Source organism: Bos indicus, chromosome 13 (genome assembly GCF_029378745.1).
Source record: "Bos indicus isolate NIAB-ARS_2022 breed Sahiwal x Tharparkar chromosome 13, NIAB-ARS_B.indTharparkar_mat_pri_1.0, whole genome shotgun sequence".
Lineage (NCBI taxonomy): Eukaryota > Metazoa > Chordata > Mammalia > Artiodactyla > Bovidae > Bos > Bos indicus.
The window spans coordinates 9716193-9739805 of NC_091772.1; the positions used below are offsets into that span (position 1 = coordinate 9716193).

Consider the following 23613-nt stretch of genomic DNA (forward strand, 5'->3'; position numbering starts at 1 on the left):
TTTGACTTTCTCCTTGGGGTCACTGTGATGGCATCTAGAAGTACTAGATGCCAATAATCATACCATTAGGATCTTCAAAATACCAATAATCATACCATTAGGATCTTCAAAAGCAGATCTAAGAGACCCCTGCTCAACAACATGGCAATATATAGAGCTACAACTATGATTTTTCTTCTCTCTCTGTCACGGATCTGAAACATGCCCTGACATTTCATGCTAATCTGTGCCAATATGATGGCATAACCTGAGAATTCTCAAATATATTTTAAAACAATGAGTTTGAAAAGACAAAACATAAGGCCAGCAACTTAAATATTTACTGTCTGGTTGGCCTTTTGGGTTTTGCTTTCTTCAACTTTTTTCCTCTCTCACCTAGCTCTTAGAAGTGTTTTGTATGCTCCTTTATTTTCATTGAGCATTATTCAATTGACTAGCATCCTGTTAGCTAGAAAGTTCTCTGTGATGTCAGAGAGGTTTCTCTATAGTAATATCATCAAGGTTATTACCATTAATAGTCATGACATTGAAAGAGATTCCCTGGAAGAATCAGCCACGGGTACTTCTAGATGCCATCACAGTGACCCCAAGGAGAAAGTCAAATAAATAATGTGTAAACAGTGTTAGGTCAATTAACATCCCTTCTATAGTAATCATATCTTATAAAATATAACAATTATGTTGTATTTTGAGAAGTTCTGATGGTGTCCAAGGAGTTAGAACATTTTGTAGTTATGTTTATAGTGAAAAGGCTGAGGCTTTTAAATACTGCGATGTTTGGTAAAAGGCATTCAAGAAAGCAAGTGACCAGGTAAGATATCCTCTTTTATGACATGTCTGTCTGTGTCTTGCTCATTTTCTATTGGCTTCCTTGTCTTTTATATTGTTTTATATATAAGTCCATTGTGAGTTATATATACATATGTGCACACACACACACACACATACATATATACAAGGACTCTTGTGTTATATGTGTGTATATATATACGGCAAATTTCTTCTACTCTGGTTTATTTTACAGTCTTAATGCTGCATTTTGATAAACTAAAGCTGCTAATTTAAATGTTTTCCAGATTACTAGTCTTTTTCCTTATGGTTAATGTTTTATTTTTCCTATGTACAAAATTTTGCTTAATGATGTGAGGGTCTTTTTCCATGGTACCTTTCAAATGTAGTTCTATAACCTACCTAGAATTTTTATTTTTAGTATAGCGAAAATCCTTCAATGTAAGTCTACTATTTTAACCCTGAAAATATTTCAAATTGAAGTCTAAAAGAAGATATTGTTAGGTATGAAATTTTACATTAATATTATTTTCTTCAAGCACTTTAAAGATATCATTACATTGTCTCTGGATTCCATTATTTTTATTGAGATGTCATCTATAATTCCTATTGTTGCTATTTTGAAGTGAATCCTTCTTTACTCACTAATTAATTTTATAGTTTTTCTTTAACCATGATTTTCTGCAGTTTTATAATGATTGACTTGAATGAGCTTTGCTTTGCATTAATTTTGTTTGGGGATCATAATAATTCTTTTCTATATTTTTCATCTTTATATTCTTTCATCTTTAATATTCTTTATATTTTCTTCTAAATTAGCTTTCAATTTATGAATTCTTTCTTCAGCTGTGTCTTATTACTGCCACATCTGCCTATTGAATTCTAAACTTCAAGTATTATATATTTTTCAGTTCCAGAATTTACATCTGACTTTTTTTTAATACAGTGTTTAGTCCAGTGATCTGATAAACTTCTTTGCCATGAGAATTCACCCTCTTCTCACTCAACCCTTAAACTCATTAACCATATTTTAAAGTTGTATCTACGAGTAATATCTCTAACATGTCTCTATATATTGTTTTATTGTCTTGGTTTTCAGTGATCCATACTTGTTCTTCTGGAATGATTGGTATTTTTTTATTGAATGCTAGACACTATATGTGAAAAATTGTAGTGATGACTTGAGCCTCTGGATGACTTTATCTTCTTCCAGAGAGGATTATGTTTGCTTCTTAAAGGCGGGTAGGATTAAGCAGAGCACGGAAGTCTAGTCAGAGATTAAGTTGACTAAAAGTTGGTCTTCAGATTTAAGAACTGGTCTGTTTCAAGTTCATTGCCCCCAGAGTATGACCCTTCAGGGGAATCCCAAAGAAAACTTGAGGTACTTGTCAGAGCACCTCTTCTTTGGTGGGCCCTGGCCTCCAAGTTTTGCCCCTCTCCCCCCACCCCAAACTTCATTTAAAAACATCTGGAAGCTCTGTTAAACTTCTTGTACATGTGGAATGTCAAGTTCGCCATTTTTCACCTCCTCAAGCTCCTTTAATGGCTCTCTAGTGCCTTAAAATAATTTCTCAAATCTGTTCAATGTCTCTATCTATTCTTGATGGGAGTATTACCCTACCTTATGATAGTTACTTTAGGCAGAAATCTTTTTCTTAGTGTAATCTTAACTTGCATTTTTTTCCATTAGTATCAAAGTGAATCACATTTTCACCTAACTGCAGGCCATTCTTATTTTTAATTAACTTCCTGTTAGATCTCTTGCTCCGTATTCTATCCAATTGTTAATATTTACCTCTATTTTTTAGAAGTACTTTATATATCAAAGATATAGACCCATTGTCTATGATAAAAGGTATAAATATTTTTCAATTTATACTTCTTTTTCAAAATGTCTCTTACGGTAATTTTTCCCACCTCAAAGTCTGTGTTTATATATACTGACTTGTATATAAAGTCAGACATTCCATTTTTTTTTTTTTTTTTTCTTATTTCTTCGGTTTTGAGGGATACTTAGCAAAGATCCCTGCTCTCAGGCTTAGAAAAATATCCATCAGTGGTTTCTTCTGTAATTGTGTCTTTAAGGAATATGTTGATGAGCAGTTGAAACATTGTCTATTTTCTAGAATTGACAGTGAGAAAAAATATGATGTTAAGTCCAGTTGGAAGTTTCAAGTTTTGTTTTCACTTTCCCAACCTCATCCTCAGAAACTAGTGAAAAAAGCTCATGGACACAGTCACTTTAATGGTGTCCTTGTAGGACTTGGCTGTCCAGGAGTCATTTTTTCTTATGTTTTCCTATTCCTGACTTTTCTCATCTACTCTCATGCTGTCAATGATATGACATTATTCTGTACTGAAAAGTAACAGTGTTAGGCACTCACTTGTGTCTGACTCTGCAACCCCATGGACTGTAGCCCACCAGGCTCCTCCGTCCATGGGATTTCCCAGGCAAGAATATTGGAGTGGGTTGCCCTTCCTCCAGGGGATCTTCCCAAGCCAGAAATCGAAGACATCTCCCAAATTCCCCCGCATCTGATTCTCAATTTTCTTCCTCAGCATCAGATGCAAAGCTTCTTTGGTATCTGCACTTAAATGACCCTGCACTTCAGTCTTCAAATATAAAATGACTTTCTTCACTGTTAAGTACTGACCTTCCTACCTTCCATCTACCCAGGCTAAGATTAGTGACCTTACTTCTTGGTTCTCAGCTTCAGTAAATCATTACCAAAAGTGCAAGTTGAAGGTATCTGCCTTTGAAGAGATTATACACTGGATCTTTCCTAGCCTTGACGCTTCACGAACAGGAAGATCAGCTTGAACATACTCTGAACTCAATAAGTATTCATGTAATGAAACTCAATTTAATATTCTATTTTTAAGTACATAAACAATAAAAAAAACTTTGAAATTATGGGTTTTTCCAGTACTTTATTTGTATTTTCAAATGCCCTGGCTCTTCAAGTTGTGAAAACATAATAGATATCTAAGAAGCAAGAGATTATTGTCCTTTTGACTATCTGTAAACTTTCTCACAAAAAGAAAAATGGATGTTAAATAGACTTATTATAGTGATCAATTTTTAATATGTACAAATATCAGATCATGAAAAGCAAAAGAAAACCAGTGCCCTTACAACTACACATAAGTGTGTTATATAGCTTTAGCCACAGTGAATGGAGGACAAGTCTTATGAAGTTGTGTGAGTAGAGAAAAATTACAACAGAAATTAACTAAAGACTGGATTCTCGGTAGTCCGGACTCGCAGCATCCAAGGATGTCTTTTAGGGAACAACTGAGACATTCATTTGTGTTTAAACAAAAAAATCCTCACTGCCAGGAGAATGAATCTTTCAGCTTTCAGTCATGCCTAAGGCAAAATAGATTTTCTGTTTTTACTCTCTTCAAAATTAAAGCCACCTAAACTCACACACAAATTTCCCCAAATTCAAATTGTGGGTTGTTCTGATTAAACCAAGTTTCCCTGCTTTCATGTTACCTGCTTTCTAATTTGAGAACTTGTGCATGTATGTATGTGATTATCTCACAAATTAAAGAGAATTTAGACTATGACAGCACTGAAGTATTCAAGCAACTCAGCCTACTGTTTCCTCCTTTAACCTCTTCTGCAAAAGAAATTCAATCCCAGGAGTATTTTTAAATTTAAGAGTGCAGTGGAGGATGACAGAACAATTGGCAGTCAGGACATTCCAATTCTCTATTAATCAAGGACTGTCGTCTTCTTCAGATCAAGGCGGAAACACACCGAGAGTTCCCGTGAAGAGCGAAGGCTCTGTTGACACAGAGAACTCCACCAGTCCTGATGGTAAGTTTCTGAGCTATTTGAGTCACCGAAACCACAAACCTGGCGCACTTTCTCTGTGTAATCTAGGATTAAAGGAGCTGGTCTATGAATCAGCATGTTCGGTTTGAACAGGGTAAAGTTCAAAAACCGCTTTCTACTGGGAATTGGCAAAATTGACAGCCTTTTTTTTTTAAAAATAGCAAAAAAAAAAAAAAAAAGCACGTGCCTCAGTTTACTCTTACTTCATGGCACCAAGGGAAGAGTGGGTCATGCCAAGGCTAAACTGAACTGAAGTCCAGCTGGTGAACTCTATGGAACTACTCAGCATTTAGAGGAGGCCTGGCTTGAATCTGGGCTATTCTTAAAATTTCATGACTCCACCTCAGTGTATCACATCACATGGCTTGGCCAGAAACATAGTGAGTCTTTAAAAGCACTTTGTCAATTTCCAAAAACCTTTCTTTGGTCATGTCTCATTTTGAAGGCATCTAAAGACTGTGAGCCTCAGGAATATTATCACCTTGCCCCCGCACCATGACACTGGAGACCCTCTGAGAGATCATCATTTGCATTAGAAAAAACAGCTATTTAGGCACACATGATTTCTAAATATTCAATTCCATTTGCCCACAGAGCTTAGGAGAGCCAGAATTGTTGGTCAGTTTTCAACATGTATATATAAAATCTTGCAGTTTGGGTTGATAATGACCTTGAGAAAATTTCAGCCACTGTTAGAAATTACTTGGTAGTTTTAAACAGTTTCCTATACCATGCGTTCCACCCTGCTATAGGCATGCCCTCACCTTCATTGACTCCCTTAATTATATGCTCTTTTGCAACAACTGATTTTTAATTTAATTTTTTTTAATTATCCAATTTTAAGGGTTACTTTCCATTCATAGTTATTACAAAATATTGGCTATATTCCCCATATTCTACAAAACATCTTTGAACCTATCTTTGACTCAGTGCAAACTGATTATTTTTTTAACCCTTCCCTGGAGGACGGCGTGGCAGCCCACTCCAGCATTCTTATCTGGAGGATCCCATGGACAGAGAAGCCTGGCAGACTACAGTCCACAGGGCCGCAAAGAGTCGGACACGACCCAAGCGACTGAGCATGCACATGCATTATCTAGGAAAATAATATTTTTAAACCCCAGATTTCATCCATTAAAAGTCACTCCATGATAGTCATACTCAGCTGAGTGAAACCCTCCCAGCCAGGTTGTGACACTATAAACATGATTTTTAACTAGGACTCTACAAATCATGTTCTGAAAAATACCAAGGTAATGCAATTCTCACTAAATGAAAGGGGCATAAATGTGTTAAATACTAAGGTTCAGTCCTCACTATAGAGTTTACTGAGCACAAAGTCTCAGCTATAAAAAAAACATAGTTAACATTGCTCATCAGATGCTTTTCCTATTAACACTTATTAATAGATTTTAGAACTAGGGACCCTTGAGTTGGAGGAAGGAACAGATAAGGAACACTCTCCTATATTTTATTCTGTACAGCCCACACTGAGATGGTCAACCTTACAGTAACTCTGTGGGCCAGGATGGAAAGTGTGCACAGTGTTCGTTTTTATGGGCACCCTTGCTGTATCTGGCCAGTTTACACCTGGGGTAAAGAGTGGGCTCACACACGGTGAGAAACCAAGGAGTGTTTGCAGCAGGAACAGAGAGACCTGCTTTTAAAACCTTCCTCCTTGAGAGTTGGGTGGGCTGCCAACCAGCCATTCCCTCTTTCAAGTCTCTTTGGAATGGGAAATCCAGCCCCTGCCACTGTTTTACCTGAATCAGGTTTTCGTGTTCAAGAAAGAGAGATGTGGATGATTGATTTTGTTCAAACAAATGAAGATTACCCAAATGAGAACAGGTTACACATCCAGAGCATGGGTGTCAGCTCTTATCGCTTACGTTTGGCCAACTCAAAGGCAGGAGGGAAGCGGGGAACTTCTATCTAACAAAAGGGAAGATTTCAAAGACCCTTGACAGGAGGTTGTTTGCAAGAAGAAGCCAGACGGGTTAACCAGAAGTGGCTGGTTGGTTTGAGAAGATTTGGTTTTCCCCGGTTGGCCCTGTGTTGGGAGCATGGAGCAAACCACAGGGAAGCTGGCAGTCACTGACCAAGTTCTGAGCTGCTTGCTGCAGAGTTTTGAAGTCAGAATTCTACTGCCAAATATGGTCTGGCCATTGTTCATCTGTATATTAAGTCTCTCAGTATATAATATGGGCTTTGATGCTTTAGCAATACCAATCTAATTAAACCTACTGACCCTTGAAAATTTCCAGAGTGTCTGCTGTGCCTGTTCTGGGCTCCTTCTGGACAAAGACATTAATTATGTGTGCTATTTGTATGCAAATACTTACATAGACTAATACACACAGCAAAGTAAATGCACATGTTTTATCATTGCTGTGTGATCTGGTTAGATGTTTTGCTTTTCCGTTTCATGGTGTCCACTGCACACATTGGCAAGTTTTCAGGGTCGGTTTTGAATTTCAAAATTGAGAACCTGGCAAACCCAGCAGGCCTACTAGCATTGCTGTTTCAGAGGGAGCCGCTTACCTCTCTGTGCATGGATGATCTGGTTGGCTTTGTTTTCCCTTTATTTTCTTAGACATCTATTAAAGCCTTTGCATTTACCTAAGGAGTGTAATGTCAACCCCCAAATCCGGTATGAAATGAAAACAGCTCCTACAGTTTAGTAAAGAGGCAATTCTGCCCTCCCCATCCCCCGACCAGTAAAAATCTACAAGAGTGGTCCCCAAATCTTGAATGAATGAATGAAAACAAATTGAAAACAGGTATAAGATAGGAAGTCAGAAATGTAGCGATTCACAGGCCATTGTAATATATTTAAGAGACTTGGGTTTAACAAACATTTAACCTTTTTGTTTTCCCTTCTGGTTACAGTTGACATGAATTGTCAGGTTGAGAGTGTAAATGACCCAACAGAGAGTCAGCAAGAAGATTAACTAAGGTAAGTTGCCTCTGTGGTGAGATTTCCAATTGATTAAATGGGCCAGCCATAGGAACTGTTTGTAAAAGGCATGTTGGATTTCCCTCAGTTCTATCAAGTCCCACAGCACGGCTCAGGCTAAGCTTTTAAAATCTTTATGCCAAATAACATATTATAAGGAGCTAGGATTAGCCCTAGAAGCTCACCATCTTTAAAAGAAAAAGATAAGCTACAGCATCTCCAGATTGTGCAGTACCCTGGTTTTCTGAGCTTTGACAAGAAAACAATTTTTCCATCTAGCTCACACCCTGGCTTCCTGGAGTGAACAAATTATTGCAGCAACCCCAAGCTGATTCTGAAGTATTGCTTTTCCAGAAGCTACCTGCTGAGTTGTTTAGTATATCTGTTTTTAAGCATAACGCTAAATCTTTGCCCTGGAGAACATAAAAGGCATTTGAGCATGCTTGGGCTAAGAGAAGCCCGCCTTATGTTTTGTCCTCTTACCCCACTACCTGTGGACCTTCACATCCGTACAAAGGTTTGTTGAGTTGAATGAGCCCCAGGACACACCACAGGAAAATAAATGGGACCAGATGATGGTTAGGAGATTTTCTAGACCAACATTCTAAATCACTCAGCCAAGACTAAAGTGTATCTAGAATACTGAGTGGTCTGTTACCCATTTTTGTACCTGAGGGCTGGTGAGAAGAATGAAAGGAAAGAAACCAGGTTTGCTATTCTGATTCCTGGCTTAAAATACTTAGCTGTGAAAAAATCCTATGGGATAAGTGAACTGTGTGTTACCTGGAGCTACACACAGATGTGTTGACGTCCTTGCCTCTGTCAACTGAAGAAAAAAGACACAGCCCAAAAGTTGAGAATTATGTCTCACTCAATGACTCTGTGTGGACTTCAAGCCCAGAGTAGCTCTGAAGGGCTGCTCCAAAGAGGTAAGGGAGCAACCAGGATTTATAGGAGTTTTGCAACAAAGATCAGGTAGCCACAATACCAAAAGATTACTGATAATTAAGGAAAACCAGATACCTCGAATTAATGAATTTAGTGCTTTTCTGTATATGGGAAGATGCAAGAGTCTGGGCTCATTAAAATCACTCCTTTGCTAAGCACCTAGCTGTCTAGGGCCGCTGTCCTGTTCTTCCCCACCTTCCCCTCGCTGCGCTGCTGGGGGAGGATACAATGGTTGAGGGCTTGGCACGAGGCTGCCTGTTTGTCCCCATCCTGAGGGCTCACTGTGGGGGTCACAGTGTCTGGCAGGCAACATTTTCCTTCACAGTGCTTCCCCTTGGTCAAAATCTGACCAGCCTTCGGAGACATTTCATGACCAATTTTGTGGCACAGTGCTAGGAATGGCTCATTCCTAGACGAGACAGATATTCTGTTGGTAGGTCACTCAGTGTGTTATTTTTTTTGGATTAGGTCCTGTTGATGATAATTAAAATTCTCTGGATTGCTTGCATTACTAGTCTATTATGATCCAGGAAATGTTTTCCCCTGTGGCTTCTTCCCATATCTAGAGTTGCACTATTACAATCATTTTATGTAGAGTTATGTGTATATGGTGGACTAACTCAAGACTTTTAGCCATCACTGATTTTGTTGGACACCTGGTTTCACACAGGGTAATACAAGGGGCAATCTTACAAATTAGACAATAGGCAATACAGCTAGTAACATTAATAAAGCCATAGTACAGCAGAGATAGATACAAAGCATAAACCATTTGGAAACAAAGGAGAACAAATTAAAACAACGATTAGTATAAATAGTTGTAATCTGGTTGCAGTAAATCATCAAGTCCACAGAAGATCTAACTGGAGAAGCCAAATCCTAGAAGGATCAGGTAGAGAGAAAAAGATGTTTCATGTTCGTTTACAGAAGTGTACTTTGTCAACTTGTTGAGGGCCATAGCATAAAAGCATGTTTTTTTTTTTTAAGAAAACAAAAATTAAGAGTATATTTCCCCAAAAAGTCATAATATCACAAATTATATTTATCAGTTAATTAATTCCTGATGATCTGGGTGAAATCTTCAGGTTTTCAATTAGAGTTTTGTAACTTCTTACCCAGCTCAGTGATATGATCTAAAAGTGATCAGAAACTTCTATTTGTCAAAAAGCCTTTCTATGAATTTTCTTGAAGACCTTCATTTTTATAGAAGCATCAAAATAAAACGATTGGCTTTAAGTAGCAAGACTTAAAAAGGCTTGGTTAAAGATCAAATTATAATGCAATTGACAAGAAACTTGGATATTGCTGTGACATATGAGATTTTAAGATTAAAAACTAGAATTTATGATCAATATTATACCAGTGTATATCAGATTTTTAGGAATTCATATATATTTTAGGATATCTGTATTAATGACATTTATCCACAAAATATAACCTAAGGTTCGTCTCTAATCAGTTGACAACGTTTCTCAAGTAATTTAACATACCATAAGCCTAATTAGTCTGATATTCTTCTCTGAGATGCCTTTTAAAGTTAGCTGGAGATGTTAAATAAAACTTGATAGGAAGTTTGTCAAAAATAACAAAAAAAGTTTTAAAACACTTGGTCAAATAGGATCACAGTGACCACGTAACCAAAGTTGACAAAAGATTTCAAAAGTAAAAACAGATCACTTAAAGGCACAGAAACTCACACAATCTGTTACCAATGCCACACTCCAAGAAAACTTTATTCTCCTAACAGAGAGAAAATGAAACTCCAGTCTTACACCAGCTTACTTTTAACAACAAAATCCATCTACCTTACTAAATTCAATCTAAATTCAACCAGTCCTGACCATGCACAAAACTCATTTCTCAGGCTTATTTTCCACCAACTTTCTGTATGCTTATTATTTTGTCCCCTATTTTTTCCCCATCTAGAAAGAACCAACTTTGGGACAAAATTATTTTCTTTTCCCTTAAAAAAACACAATTCCATCTTTCGTACCTTCTTTTGTTCACAACACTCATCTTACTTTCCAAGTAAGCAATTATGAACTACCTTAGTGTTCTGTTTGGCATGGCAAACAAATATAATAATTTCTAAAAACATGTGCTTTCTTATAAAAATATCTCAGTGTGGCAACAAACATATATATGAATAGTTCTAAATATCTTTAGCTTCTCTGTAAAGGGAAGAGGATGTTTCAGTATCTTATTTGGGAATGACCTAGCTCTTCAATAAGCTTCTACTGTTTAACTTAATTTAGCACAATTCTTCAACTTACCAAGTCATATGGAGAGATTATTTTCAAGCAGACATTCCTAAAGCATAATTATTTCTAAAGAGTTTACCCCCAAAGCTTATCTTGTCTCCCTTATAGTGTATTTATAAGAATTTCATCATACCAAGTTAATTTTTATTGTTGACAAACTCTGTAACAGAAATAAATGTATTGACCTGAATTAAACCTAGGTAAAATAAAAGACAAGTCTTTATTGATTAAACCATCAATCTTAAGCTTGATGCCAGATGTTAATTTAATACTGAATACTTTCTAGATTGTTTGAACCTAAAATTCATTCTAGCCTGCTTTTTCATATTTAGAAATATTTAGTTCATAAGCACTTTAAACTAAACAGAGCTCTTTTATAAGTTTAATTTTGATAATATTTTCCAGAGGTAGAGATGTCTCATATGTGCAATGTGTACAGAGAGAAAACTAGGGCTTTCATAGCTTCAGCTTAAAAACTTAGTTATGAATCAGATATTACAATGTACATTTCAGTTCAGTTGCTCAGTCGTGTCCGACTCTTTGCAAACCCATGAATCGCAGCACGCCAGGCCTCCCTGTCCATTACCAACTCCCAGAGTTCACCCAGACTCACGTCCATCGAGTCAGCGATGCCATCTAGCCATCTCATCCTCTGTCGTCCCCTTCTCCTCCTGCCCCCAATCCCTCCCAGCATCAGTCTTTTCCAATGAGTCCACTCTTTGCATGAGGTGGCCAAAGTACTGGAGTTTCAGCTTTAGCATCAGTCCTTCCAAAGAACACCCAGGACTGATCTCCTTTAGAATGGACTGGTTGGATCTCCTTGCAGCCCAAGGGACTCTCAAGAGTCTTCTTTAGAATGGACTGGTTGGATCTCCTTGCAGCCCAAGGGACTCTCGAGAGTCTTCTCCAACACCACAGTTCAAAAGCATCAATTCTTCAGTGCTCAGCTTTCTTCACAGTCCAACTCTCACAATGTACACTTACTACTTTATAAATAACAGTTGAAATACATTAAAGTTGCATGCTCAGATGAATAAGGCTTCACTAGTCATGGAAAAGTGGAGAAGGCACTGGCAACCCACTCCAGTACTCTTGCCTGGAAAAATCCCATGGGCAGAGGAGCCTGGTAGGCTGCAGTTCAGGGGGTCGCTAAGAGTTGGACATGACTGGGCGACTTCACTTTCACTTTTCACTTTCATGCACTGGAGAAGGAAATGGCAATCCACTCCAGTGTTCTTGCCTGGAGAATCCCAGGGACGGGAGCCTTGTGGGCTGCCATCTATGGGGTCGCACAGAGTCGGACACGACTGAAGCGACTTAGCAGCAGTCATGGAAAAGACTTTAAGATTGGCATTTGTTCTTGATTAAGGAGGCTATGAAGTGAATTTTGGCCGAGAGACCCTTTCCAGCAGTTTTGAAACTAAGCAGGACCTTGTAGGGCCCTTTGGGTACAAATCCTTTCCCTGTCCCTTTCTTGTTTGTAGGAAATAAGCTTCCTTCAGCCTTCTTGACTCTTCCCTGAGTTCCAAAGAGCAGATTCAAACGGTTGCTTGAATCAGGTGATGGGCCAGTGTACCGCTTGTGACCTTAACTCCTCCAGGGTTTGCTCCAGAGTAGTTTCAGCTCCTCTTACCATGTCTCAGGTTTTCCCTCTGGTGGTATAAGACTACCATGGGTGCTCATGTCCCCAGCAGAGCAAGCTTTAATTAAAATGAATGGATTTTCCTATAGAGACAGCTACATGGCATGATGTCTTTGCCTCCACCACTCCTGTAAGTTTATTAGTTGCCTGAGAAAGCCATTGCCAGCCAAGAGATGTCCCCTTCTTCAGAGCTGAAAACTCTCATGAGATTTTGGGTTTATTCTGACAGATTCTATTATGATAGGCAATTCAAGGAAAAACATAGGCAATCCAACCCTACTCAGTGTTCTTGCAACTGAGCAAAATCTTCCCAGACTTTCAACTGAGAATAAAACCCCTGAGTGTCTAAACTGAACAAAATCTTGCCAGTGCCTTCGCTGAGGATAACCCCAGGTACCTCTTCTTGAAACTAAGTTTCAAGGACCACTGACTCCTCCAAAAAGGAGCTTAAGACCACTGCATAAAATTTAGCATCATTAACCAATAATAGGAGATCTGAAAACCAGGAGTGACTCACCAAAATCATCTGGACTCCCGAAGGAGGTGTTCTGGCCCAAAAGACGCCTGGTAGAGTTTAGGTGAGGAACTCTGCTCTGGGCTTCTTCATTTGGTTCCCAAAACTGTCAACTGGGGAAAAAAAAAAAAAGCACAACCTTAAAGTTGAAAATTATGTTTTATTCAGTGAACTCTCTGAGGACTTCAAGACCAGGAGGCAACCTCTCAGATAGCTCTGAGGTGTTGCTTTGAAGAGGCAAGGGAAGAGCCAGGATATTTGCAACAAAAACCAGGTAGTTGAAACATCAAAAGATTGCCATTAATTAAGGAAAACCAGACATCTCAAGGTAATGAATTTAGCACTTTTCTACATATGGGAAGATGCGAGAATCTGGGCTCATTGAAATTATTCCTTTGATATGCACCTTATCTATTTCTATTCAGAAAGAACTTGCCCTGTTCTTTCCCATCATAAGTCCCCTCAGGGCTCAGTGTCAGGATGGTGGAATATGGCAGGCAAAAGTTTTTATTCACATCTCCCAGCATCTTCTCCATAGGCTTCTGTACTCTCCCAGAAATCCAAGTTGCACCAGACTCAAGCTCCAGCATGGTGGCAGACTAAAGTTTGAGAATATGTGAAAGCAGGCAGCTGTCTTCCCATCATGATTTTAAACTTCCTTGAAAACTAAATTATAATAGTATTTGTGCAATACATATACAGCATAGGACTGATAAAAAATGTAAACTCATACAAACATGGTCTTACAAACATTTCTTCTTTTTTTAAACCTTATTCATGTATTTAAAATTATCCTAAGCTGCAGAAATGATATGGTAGAGAAGTTTCCATTAAAAAGCAGTGAAGTGAGAGTAAACATGAACAATTTAAAAGCAAGTTCCTCAGTACCACCTTACCTTCTTCCCTTTCACTGCCAACACACTACAGACTTCTTGTCTAGATTTTTTCTTCTTATAGACACTATTATTTTTCTATATGATCAATATCTAGATGAAATACCAAAATAAGTATGTTTTCCTTGGTTAATATCAAAATATTTCCCTTGGCCATAAACATGAATCTAGCCACATACCTTTCTCAAAGAGTCGGACACGACTGAGCAACTGAACTGAACTGAACATACCTTTACCCAAGTGAATACCTTGTCAAAACTTAAAGTTCAAAATTAGTTTAACTTTGTTGCAAAAGTATGTATCCTGACTCCTCCCCCTTACCTCTTCAGAGCAGTCCTTCAACTCCAGGAAGAAATGACTCGCACAGGGTCACTCAGTTGATCATGGAAGTTCAGATACCTCCAGAACAAAATTCTTTGACACAGTACTGTTCCCTAAAAAAATAGTGCATTTCTGAACACAGTTGTCACAGCACACAGTATTACCTAAGGAACGTCATCATCATTTACATAGCTGGGTTTGTAGAGGTTATTGGTAGTTCAACAGGAAGAACCTTTAGTTCTGTGCATCATACCTCCAAGAAAATTAACAAAATACAGTGAAATGGGATTAGAATTAGAGTTCAAAGACATAATACAAGAAAATTTAGTGCTGTATAATGTGTTTAAAAATCAGGGATATCATAAATGACAACAGAGGAACAGTTCAATCAATCAATAGAGTGCTGTGCAAATGTAAAAATAATTTCTCAACAAGTATTTGAGGGCATGTAAATATGCTTACAGGCTTACCAGGTGGCTCAGTGGTAAAGACTCCACCTGCCAATGCAGGAGACCTGGGTTCATCTCCTCTGGGTCGGGAAGATCCCCTGGAGAAGGAACTGGCAACCCACTCCAGTGGTCCTGCCTGGGGAATCCCATGGACAGAGGAGACTGGCGGGCTACAGTCCATGATATCACAAGAAAGTTGGACATGACTTAGCGACTAAACTGCCACCACAGCAAAAGATGCTTATGGAACCTGAACTTCTGTTTCTGGAGAAACATGGCAGGCCAAGTGTGGCTTCCAGCGTGGGCTTTACGAGACCTGGTAACTTTTTATGCTCTCAGAATGCTTGCTCTTGGAATCCAGCCACCCTCTACGAAGCTCAAGCTGTGGTACAGAATGGGGACGGCCACATGGAGAGAGACTTTAGAAAGTGAGAGGGCATTCTGGGTGTTCAGACCCCAGTGGATGCCACCTAGAGTAGATGAAGTGCCCACCTGAGCCCACGCCAACTTATAGAATCATTAGAATAATAAATTGTGGGTTTGGGGGCCACTGTGTTTTGGCGTGGCTTGTTTTGTAGCAACAGGTGACTGAAAAGGTGGAAAAAATAAAAAAACCCTCTCAATACAAATACAAAGTTAACATGAAAGCTATCAAAAATGAAGAGGAATTTGAGGCCAAAGCAATAATCTGGTGAGCTGAAGATGCAGCTGTCCCCAGAACTACAGTTTGGTTTTTGGTGTAGATACAGACTCTAAGGCAATAAATTTGGGTTTTAATGCCCCCTGGACTTGGGCCACTCAAGGTAAGGAGCTGAAATTGACACCTCTACATAAATATATCTGAGATTCCCAGCTCAAGATATTAACAAGGAGACTTGAGCTGGCCTAGGGTGCTTCATGGGGAAAGAAAAGGCTCCCATGGTAAGCAGAAGTCACATACAGACCATGTGTTTGAAGCACAAATTTATGCCATCTAAAGTCATACAGTAATACACAAACCAAGACATTAATTTATACTTGATTATAGACCAGTGTGACCCCCTGGGAGAGTTAGCAAATGGAAATGTAATGTAAAACTATCCTTTAGAATTCCTCCTGAAGAAATAAATTTCCAAAGATGAGTTTATAAAACACACAAGGAAATGATCTATTACGAATGAGAGTTGATGGGTAAAATTGCAGGATGATTAGCACTACAAGAACTTGAGGGTAATGTGGAAGATTTCATAAAATAAATACATTTAAATGTCAAAAGATAAAAAGTAGACATAAAACTGTAAGAAAGCAGCAAACTATGAAAAATTAACAATTTGGAAAAAGCAAGTAAATGTATAGCAATATAAATGACACATGAGTAGATATAAGGAATAGAAACAGAATAACTAAGATATTTTTTGTTCAACAAGAGCTCTAAAAGGAGATGTTGATAGTATTTGAAAGATACTGCCAAGGATTTATCGGAATTGATGAAAGTCAAAAAATTTGAGTTAAAAGAAGAATCGTAAGTTACAAGAAGGGCATGTTTAAAATAAATTCACCGGACTTTCCTGGGGGTCCAGCGGCTAAGACTCTGCACTCCCAACGCAGGGGGCTCCAGGTTCCATCCCCCGTCAGGGACTAGGTCCCACAGGCCTCCCACATGCCGCAACCATGAGTTCGCATGCTGCAACTAAAGACCCCGCATGCCACAAGTAAAAGATACCGCACACCACAGCAAAATTGGAAGGTCCTGCATGCCGCAACTAAGATCTGGCACAAACAAAACAAAATAAATTCACACTTATGCACTGCAGAACACCAAGAGAGAGGAAAAATTAACACAAAGAGAAAGAGTTAACCACAACTAAATAGGTATTGCAAGGACAGCAATTTCCCAAGATCAAGAATTTAGGTCAGAAGATAATGGAATAATTCTAAGTCTTCAAAACATGGATGAAAATAATGGTCAACATAGAGTTCTTCACTAGTTTCAGTATCATTTAAGAAAATGACATTTGTCATTTTCAAGAAAAAAGAAAGATTTGCTACTCACATACCTTTTCTCTAAAAGCTACCAAAGGAGGCATAACAGTAAAAAGAAAATTGAGCCCAGAGAAGAGTATGGTGTAGGAAACAATTGCAAGCCAAGGAGAATGGTGAACACAAATGAAAACCATAATATATATAGATTACAAATTTGTAACAATATTAATGAATGGTTAAAAGAATAATTATTTATGTCTATTTTATAATATACCACATAACACTACCCACTTTCTATTGTGTCTATTTGTATATACATGTCTGTAAAAGTATAAAAACATGCATGTTGTGGATTCACACTAATATCAGGATTCAGTAATCTTGGGAAGTAAGAGATAATATACAGATAAATTAAAACTATCTGTAAATATTTTAATTTACCAATACTGTTTTATTTTTTTTAATAAAGATTGCAAGGAAATTTGAAAAATATTAACACTAAATCTGAATGGTAAATATATTCTAGATATACTTACCATTGTCTAATTTCCTTCATGTTTGCAATTTTCATTATTAAAATTAATAGTTTTATATATAGGTAGAAAGAGAAAAATAATATAAGGAAATACTGTGTAACATTAATTACAGAAGTTAGTTATCAATAGAAGGATCATGCAGGATTCCTTGTCTACTTTTGGGTATTTTAAATATTATCTACAATGAGCACTATACTGCTTTTCCATACACATACACACCTCAAAGAGTATTTTTTTTAAAGATTCATAGGACACTAGAACAGAAAGTTAGCTCAGAGATCATCTCCAATTCATCCTTGACAAGATTAATTTATGGTAACAGAAATCAGATCAATTGTTCGTTCCAACAAGAGTAGGGTCCATCACATTTAAATCAGTTCTAATGAGGTGGATGAAACAGGAGCCTATTATACAGAGTGAAGTAAGTCAGAAAGAAAAACACCAATACAGTATATTAATGTATATATATGGAATTTAGAAGGACAGTAATGACGACCCTATATGCAAGACAGCAAAAGAGACAGATATAAGGAACAGAGTTTTGGACTCTGTGGGAGAAGGCAAGGGTGGGATGGTTTGAGAGAATAGCATTGAAACATGTATATTACCATATGTGAAAGAGATGACCAGTCCAAGTTCGATGCCTGAAACAGGGCACTCAAAGCTGATGCACTGGGATGACCCTGAGGGATGGGATGGGGAGGGAGGTTGGAGGTGGGTTCTTCATGGGGGACACATGTACACCTGTGGCTGATTCATGTCAGTGTATGGCAAAAACCACCACAATATTGTAATTAGTCTCCAATTGAAATAAATTTTTTTAAAAAGAGTAGGGTTCATAATTGAAGTGAGAACTTTCTGGGGCAATGGGAGTGTTTTATGTCTTGGTAGTGGTGTAGGTTAAATGCATTTTTCAAAAGACTTTGCAGTATACTTGTGATCTATGCATTTCCCTATAGGTTCTTCTAAGGCAGGATATCTTAGAGTCCTTTCACAAGTGGAGAACACAGCAGATGCCTACTTAATAAGAACGATCTCAAAGCAGTGGGATGACCATCCATGTCTTTTGCAAACCAGCATCATGTACATTTTTACTGTTTCTATGTTGAGCCCTGGAAACTGGAACACGTGATAGGGCCAAGAAGAGAGGACCCATGGCTTCAAGATTCAGTTTCTCAAATAATACTTTGAAGACTTGAGTTAATCTCCCCCATCAGCAAGTTGTCCATGTTGTATACATCTATTAACAATGATTTATATGGTCTTTAAAGATACGCCATGCTGCCAATAACAGCTCAGATACCCCAAGCTCTCTGATAATTAAACATCTTTCTAGGCACGTTTGGAGAGTGAAAAACATTTAAATGGCTGTATTTAAAAGATACTGCTTGCTCAACCTATGATGACGTCTTTAACAAATGGCTTCTCCTTGTCTTCGGCAGGGGCACACGATGAAGCAAAGGGACAACGAGGTGGCAGTAAATGACAGTCCTCAGTGTGCAGGCTCCTGGCCCTGGGGAGGTGCGAGAAGACGCTGGCGCGCACGTGCACTGTGCAGGCGGGTGGGGGTGGGGGGAGGCGCGTCCCACCGAAGGACGGGGAATCCTTTGCTCTCATTTCTCCAGCTGCGTTTTGTTCTGTTTACCCACAGAAAGAAAAAAAAAAAAGAAAAAGAAAAAAAAAAGTTTTCTTTCATTTGGTGGGGGACCCACGTGAATGCAACTTTCAGGCGCTATCCCTGTCGTTTCTGTCTTTTCTTCTCCCGACTCCGCCCCAGGGTCGCAGTGGCACGTGTAACGCACAAGTGTGTTCTGGTCCCTGTCTGCTTTCTCGGTTATTTCACAAAGCTGGTTGGTACAGTGGTTTCTTCCAAAAAAAAAAAAAAGGAGAGAGAAGGAAGGTGACTGATAAGCTGCATTTGAGGAAACATCAAACCCTATATCAGTAGAATCCATAGAGGAAGGAGGCAGGACAGAAAATGGGCAAAACCCTCAGAAATCACTTGGGAAAAGGTCAGGAGGATTGGTTTCAAATGGGCTTGTATTCAGGGGTTCCCGAGGTCCAACGCTGTTCCATGAGGCTCTAAGGAGGAATATGAAGGCAGGGTTTAATCCGGAGCAGACCACGGAGGCATAACAAGGAAGGCGGACGGACCCTGGTCTCTTCCTTGGTAACAAGACGGGAGGTGCGTTCTTGTCCGACACTGACTTTCAGCAGAGCTCACCTGGTTCAGGAAGTCTTTACTGTGTTTTTCCTTCAGGGAGAAGCAATTCCTTGTGACACAATTCTAAGGGCACTTTCCTGGGCCTTTTAGTTGAGAGGGAGACTGCTGCATTTAGAATTTAAAAAGTTCTCCTTGAAATCTTTATACATCTGCTTTTCATAAAAGAACATCTTGTTTTTACCCAAGGACTGATGACCCACAGAGCAGATTCTCGTTTGAATTTGGAGGCAATTAGAGGCCTTGCTTGCAGTTCTGGCTTCCTGGTTTGCATTTAAATAGTGTGCTTTGTTCACGCCAAGTTCAAGACTAATTTGATGGCTGTCCCCTCTCCCAGCACACATTGAAGGGAAGCAGCGGGACTAATAAGCCAAGATGTCCCTGGTACAGTGGGCACAAGGGATTAAGGGTGCGGGAAGACATCAGAGGTTGTCACAAATATTGTCCCAGAGCCAACAAGGATAGAACCCTGAGCAGGCAAGAAGCCTGCCTCCCCGGCTCTAAGACCAGTCTACTCGTCCCTGTGGAAACTTCCATTATTTCTTGCATATCTTTTTTTTTTCCTTCCTGGTTTTTGCTTTTTAATTTTTTACACTGTTGTGTTGGTTTCTGCCGCACAATAGCGGGAACCAGCCGTAATTACACATATACCCGCTCCCTCTGGCGCCTCCCTCCCCTGCCCCATCCCAGCATCTGCATCATCACAGAAGGCCGGACTGAGCTCGCGGTGCGGTACTTCCCTTCAGCTGTCCGTCTACACACAATAGTGTATGTATGCTGATGCGGCTTTCTCCACTTGTCCCCCTCTCTCCCTCTCTCTTCTTAAACCCATCTTCCTTATGAGGGCTTCAGAATTGTAAGTGAAGTGCGTATTTTTTTCTTAGTAGAGGGAGAAAAGGAATGGATCACATGGAGCATTTCTACAATAATCAGGGGTTCTGCTTTCTACATATTCCATGGAGTTCTTCAGTTTTGCTCCTTCCTCTAAAGAAAATTTCACTTTCTCGTCTTCCTATGAATTTTGTTTTGGCTTTTCTGAATTTGTTGCCCTATTTGATGGCTTATTTGGTCTACTGGAATAGTAAGTTGTATTTCTACCTATGTAGTATGTTTTAACATCCTCTTGTTGTTGAGGATCATCAACCTAAGCAGTGACATTTAAGTGACTTCATGATTTTGGAACACACCTGTTCTCCCTTCTGCCATAATTCCACAGTTTGATACCGAAACTTATATATCCTTTACTGCCATTAGACACTGCTTTCTAGAAAACCAAGAAAAAGCCTCATTTACACTAATCCAGGAAATGATGCCACGGGAATATAGACAGTTTCTATATTTCACATCATCTGTATGACTTAGTTGACAGTCGCCATCGTTCTTGTGAAGGGTTGGGTTGCCCAACCATGTTCATTCGGGTTTTCCATATGACGTAACAGGAAAACCTGAATGCACTTCTTGGCCAACCCAGTACTTGACAAGTGCAATCTACTAGGAGGACATTTTCCTGTGCCTCCCAAGTGTGCGTGCTACTCATGCTCAGTAATGAGTCACATTGGAAAACAATGTGAGGAGGCAAGAAGGATGGGGATCTTTTTTTTTTTAACGGACAAAGATCTAATGTCTCTGGCAGGAACAGTAGGGATCAGAATTATGTCTGTCCTGGTGTTCCTTTTGATGTCAATGACAGCCATTCATCCAGTTTTCAATGTGGGTGGGTATCAATGAGAGGAAGGAGTTCTCTGCCTGAAAATTATAGAAAAAGAAAGTGGGCTCTGCATCCAGGAAATTGAGTCAGGAGTAAAGACCATCGACCCTGCTCCCGAATTGGTTTACATTTCACTTTATGATTAGATTGTGTTTTCACTTTTTCCCTCATTCTGCTTTTGAGTTGCTGTTTGGCTAGAAGATTTTATGCTTAAAACAAACAATGAAGCGATTTTCATTTCAATAGTAAAACATTAAAAATCTAGCTTTGGCCACATAGAAGATACCCACAACACAGGAAACCTTTATCTCACTGGTGCTGTCATTGTACAAACCGTGCAATGGAAAATTTGCCAGACTGATTCATTCTCCGAACGTGAATTCTGGAAGTCAGTTTCCAACCACACTCTAGCCAGGCTAGGTGACTCAAGGGTTTATAGGAAGGAGAGTGGGAGGCAAATAGCCCCTTATTTAAGTCCTATTTGCATACAGGGGATGGAGGTGGGCTTTCCACATAATAGTTCTATTTAAAAAGGTACTCATTGTAGGAGAGACAAAGGGTCTGTCCTCTAGCTGGTAACTACCCAAGTGATGGACAAGCCTTCCTTCACAAAAGCTTACAAAGGAGGCATCTGAAACACAGTCTGTGATACTGGGTCACCTATTAGTCATCGCAGCTAATTGTACATCTTTCTATGAAACACTGAAAAGCCTCTTTGTGAATTAATACAGTTCTGCTTGATGCACTCGATTTGAAATGACATTTCTCTGTATGTGGTGCATGTCAGCTTTGCTTTGAAAAATAACAAAGTTAGCAGAATATGTCCAATATATTTTCTTGGGGAATAGGGTTTTTATCATACGATTCATTAAGGATTTGCCTTACCCTGACATTTGTGATATAAAGGAAAATCAGAAAAAAAGTAATTTTCTTGATCAAGATATGTTTTTACTTAATGCAAATAAATGTAGTCTGTTGCTTGCAAGGGAAAAAAAAAGTCTTCTGAGATCTGGTATAAACTGCTAAATAGAATAATACGTGCCTCTTTTGTTAAACCAGCATTTCAGTACTGGACTGCTTCTGAATATGTTTGTTTCTTTTCATCCGTGCCATACACTAAGAAACTTAAACAACTGTTGCCTTCATGCTATATTTGTTAGAGCAGAATATGAATAAAATTTGTTTGAGAGGATAAGGTGGAATTATCCGTGTTTTGTGAAATTTGTTCCTTAGCTGTGAGCAGTTAATGACTCAAAAAATGTTCATTTAACAGTAGATATCTGGTTGCAAATATGTGTATTTAAAATTGCCCTTGCAAGTCAACTGTAACTTTCCCCACTAAGACTGATCAATGGTGTGGCTGTGTTTTCAAAATTAAACTATACAGAAGTTTGAACAGACATAAAACCTAATGTATAATTTTTCTCTGAATGCTAAGTAGTTAATTACCCTAGCAACAGCCTCTGAGGTGAAGATAGACATTGTTGAGATAAAGCCAGTGGTTCCATGAACATTGGTCCATCCTATAGAACCCATCATCCACTACTGGAAATCTTTTGAGCATCTTTTATGTCACATAGCCAGCCTGGCTATGTGACAACTGTAGCCACTATCCTCCTCAGCCTACTGTTGACAGAATTATGACTGAATTACAAAATTGTTCAGAGACTGGCAACGGAGCCACAAAAACCGCTGTGGGAAAAACTTAAAGTTCTTTTGAAAATGGAAATCTGTATTCCATCAAGTTTAATTCCCTTTATCTCCTACAGAGGAAGAGCTATCAAGTGTATTGTTCTAGAAGGCAATAAAGAAGGTTGGTCCTTTTATCCAACAAAGTCAGAAGCTTAATAGTTAAGGCAGAATCAGGTTTTTTAATCTGCTGGACCAAAGGGACATTTTTTCAGTAATAAACGAGTCTGATGAGAAGAAAACTGTAGGCAGGACAGTCTTCTCTCACAGTGGGCAACCCCAACACAAATACTTCAATGTGGAAGACAGATGATTTGACATGATTCTAGCATGGCCAAATACAGTTTGTTTGTTTGTTTTAGTCTATATTCAATTTTTCATCTCTTTGTCCATCACTTATGTTTCTTCCCCACTTCTGCCCCTTTACCTTTAAAAGATGTCATTGAACATCAGCTTAACTTTGCTGGTGGTTCTCAGGACTAAAAGGGTAATGATACTAATTTATACTGTTCTTGCCAGAATTCTGGCCCAGTGTGGGGCTTTGAGAAACAAATACCTCCATTCCTTGGTTTGAAAGATAGAAATACTAATGCATTCCCTGAACTCACTTCCAAATTTAAACATGAATTAAAATGCCAAGATATTCCTCTTTGCCATTGGGAAAAGCACTTGGTAAATTATTTGCATTATATTCTATTTGAAACTGTAGGCAAATATCCCTTTCTCCAGCTCAAGACTCTCCACCAAATGAATAAACAGTCCTTACCTTTGAGTGGGAAATATGAAATCCTTTCTACTAAAATCAGATTGATTATATTCTTTGCAGTCGAAGATGGAGAAGCTCTACACAGTCAGCAAAAACAAGGCCTGGAGCTGACCG

The 23613-nt window shown here is 38.8% G+C and overlaps 1 protein-coding gene across 2 annotated transcripts in view; it reads left to right on the plus strand.

Moving 5' to 3' along the window:
• MACROD2 (mono-ADP ribosylhydrolase 2) overlaps positions 1-22246 on the plus strand; it is a 2314515-nt gene extending 2292269 nt beyond the window's left edge. For both annotated transcript variants that reach the window (XM_070800713.1, XM_070800712.1), the window contains 3 exons: positions 4538-4615; positions 7523-7589; positions 18558-22246. In XM_070800713.1, the coding sequence (XP_070656814.1) occupies positions 4538-4615; positions 7523-7584 (140 nt within the window). In that variant the 3' untranslated portion in view covers positions 7585-7589; positions 18558-22246. The remainder of the gene's footprint in view (positions 1-4537; positions 4616-7522; positions 7590-18557) is intronic.
• The last annotated feature ends 1367 nt before the right edge of the window (positions 22247-23613 follow it).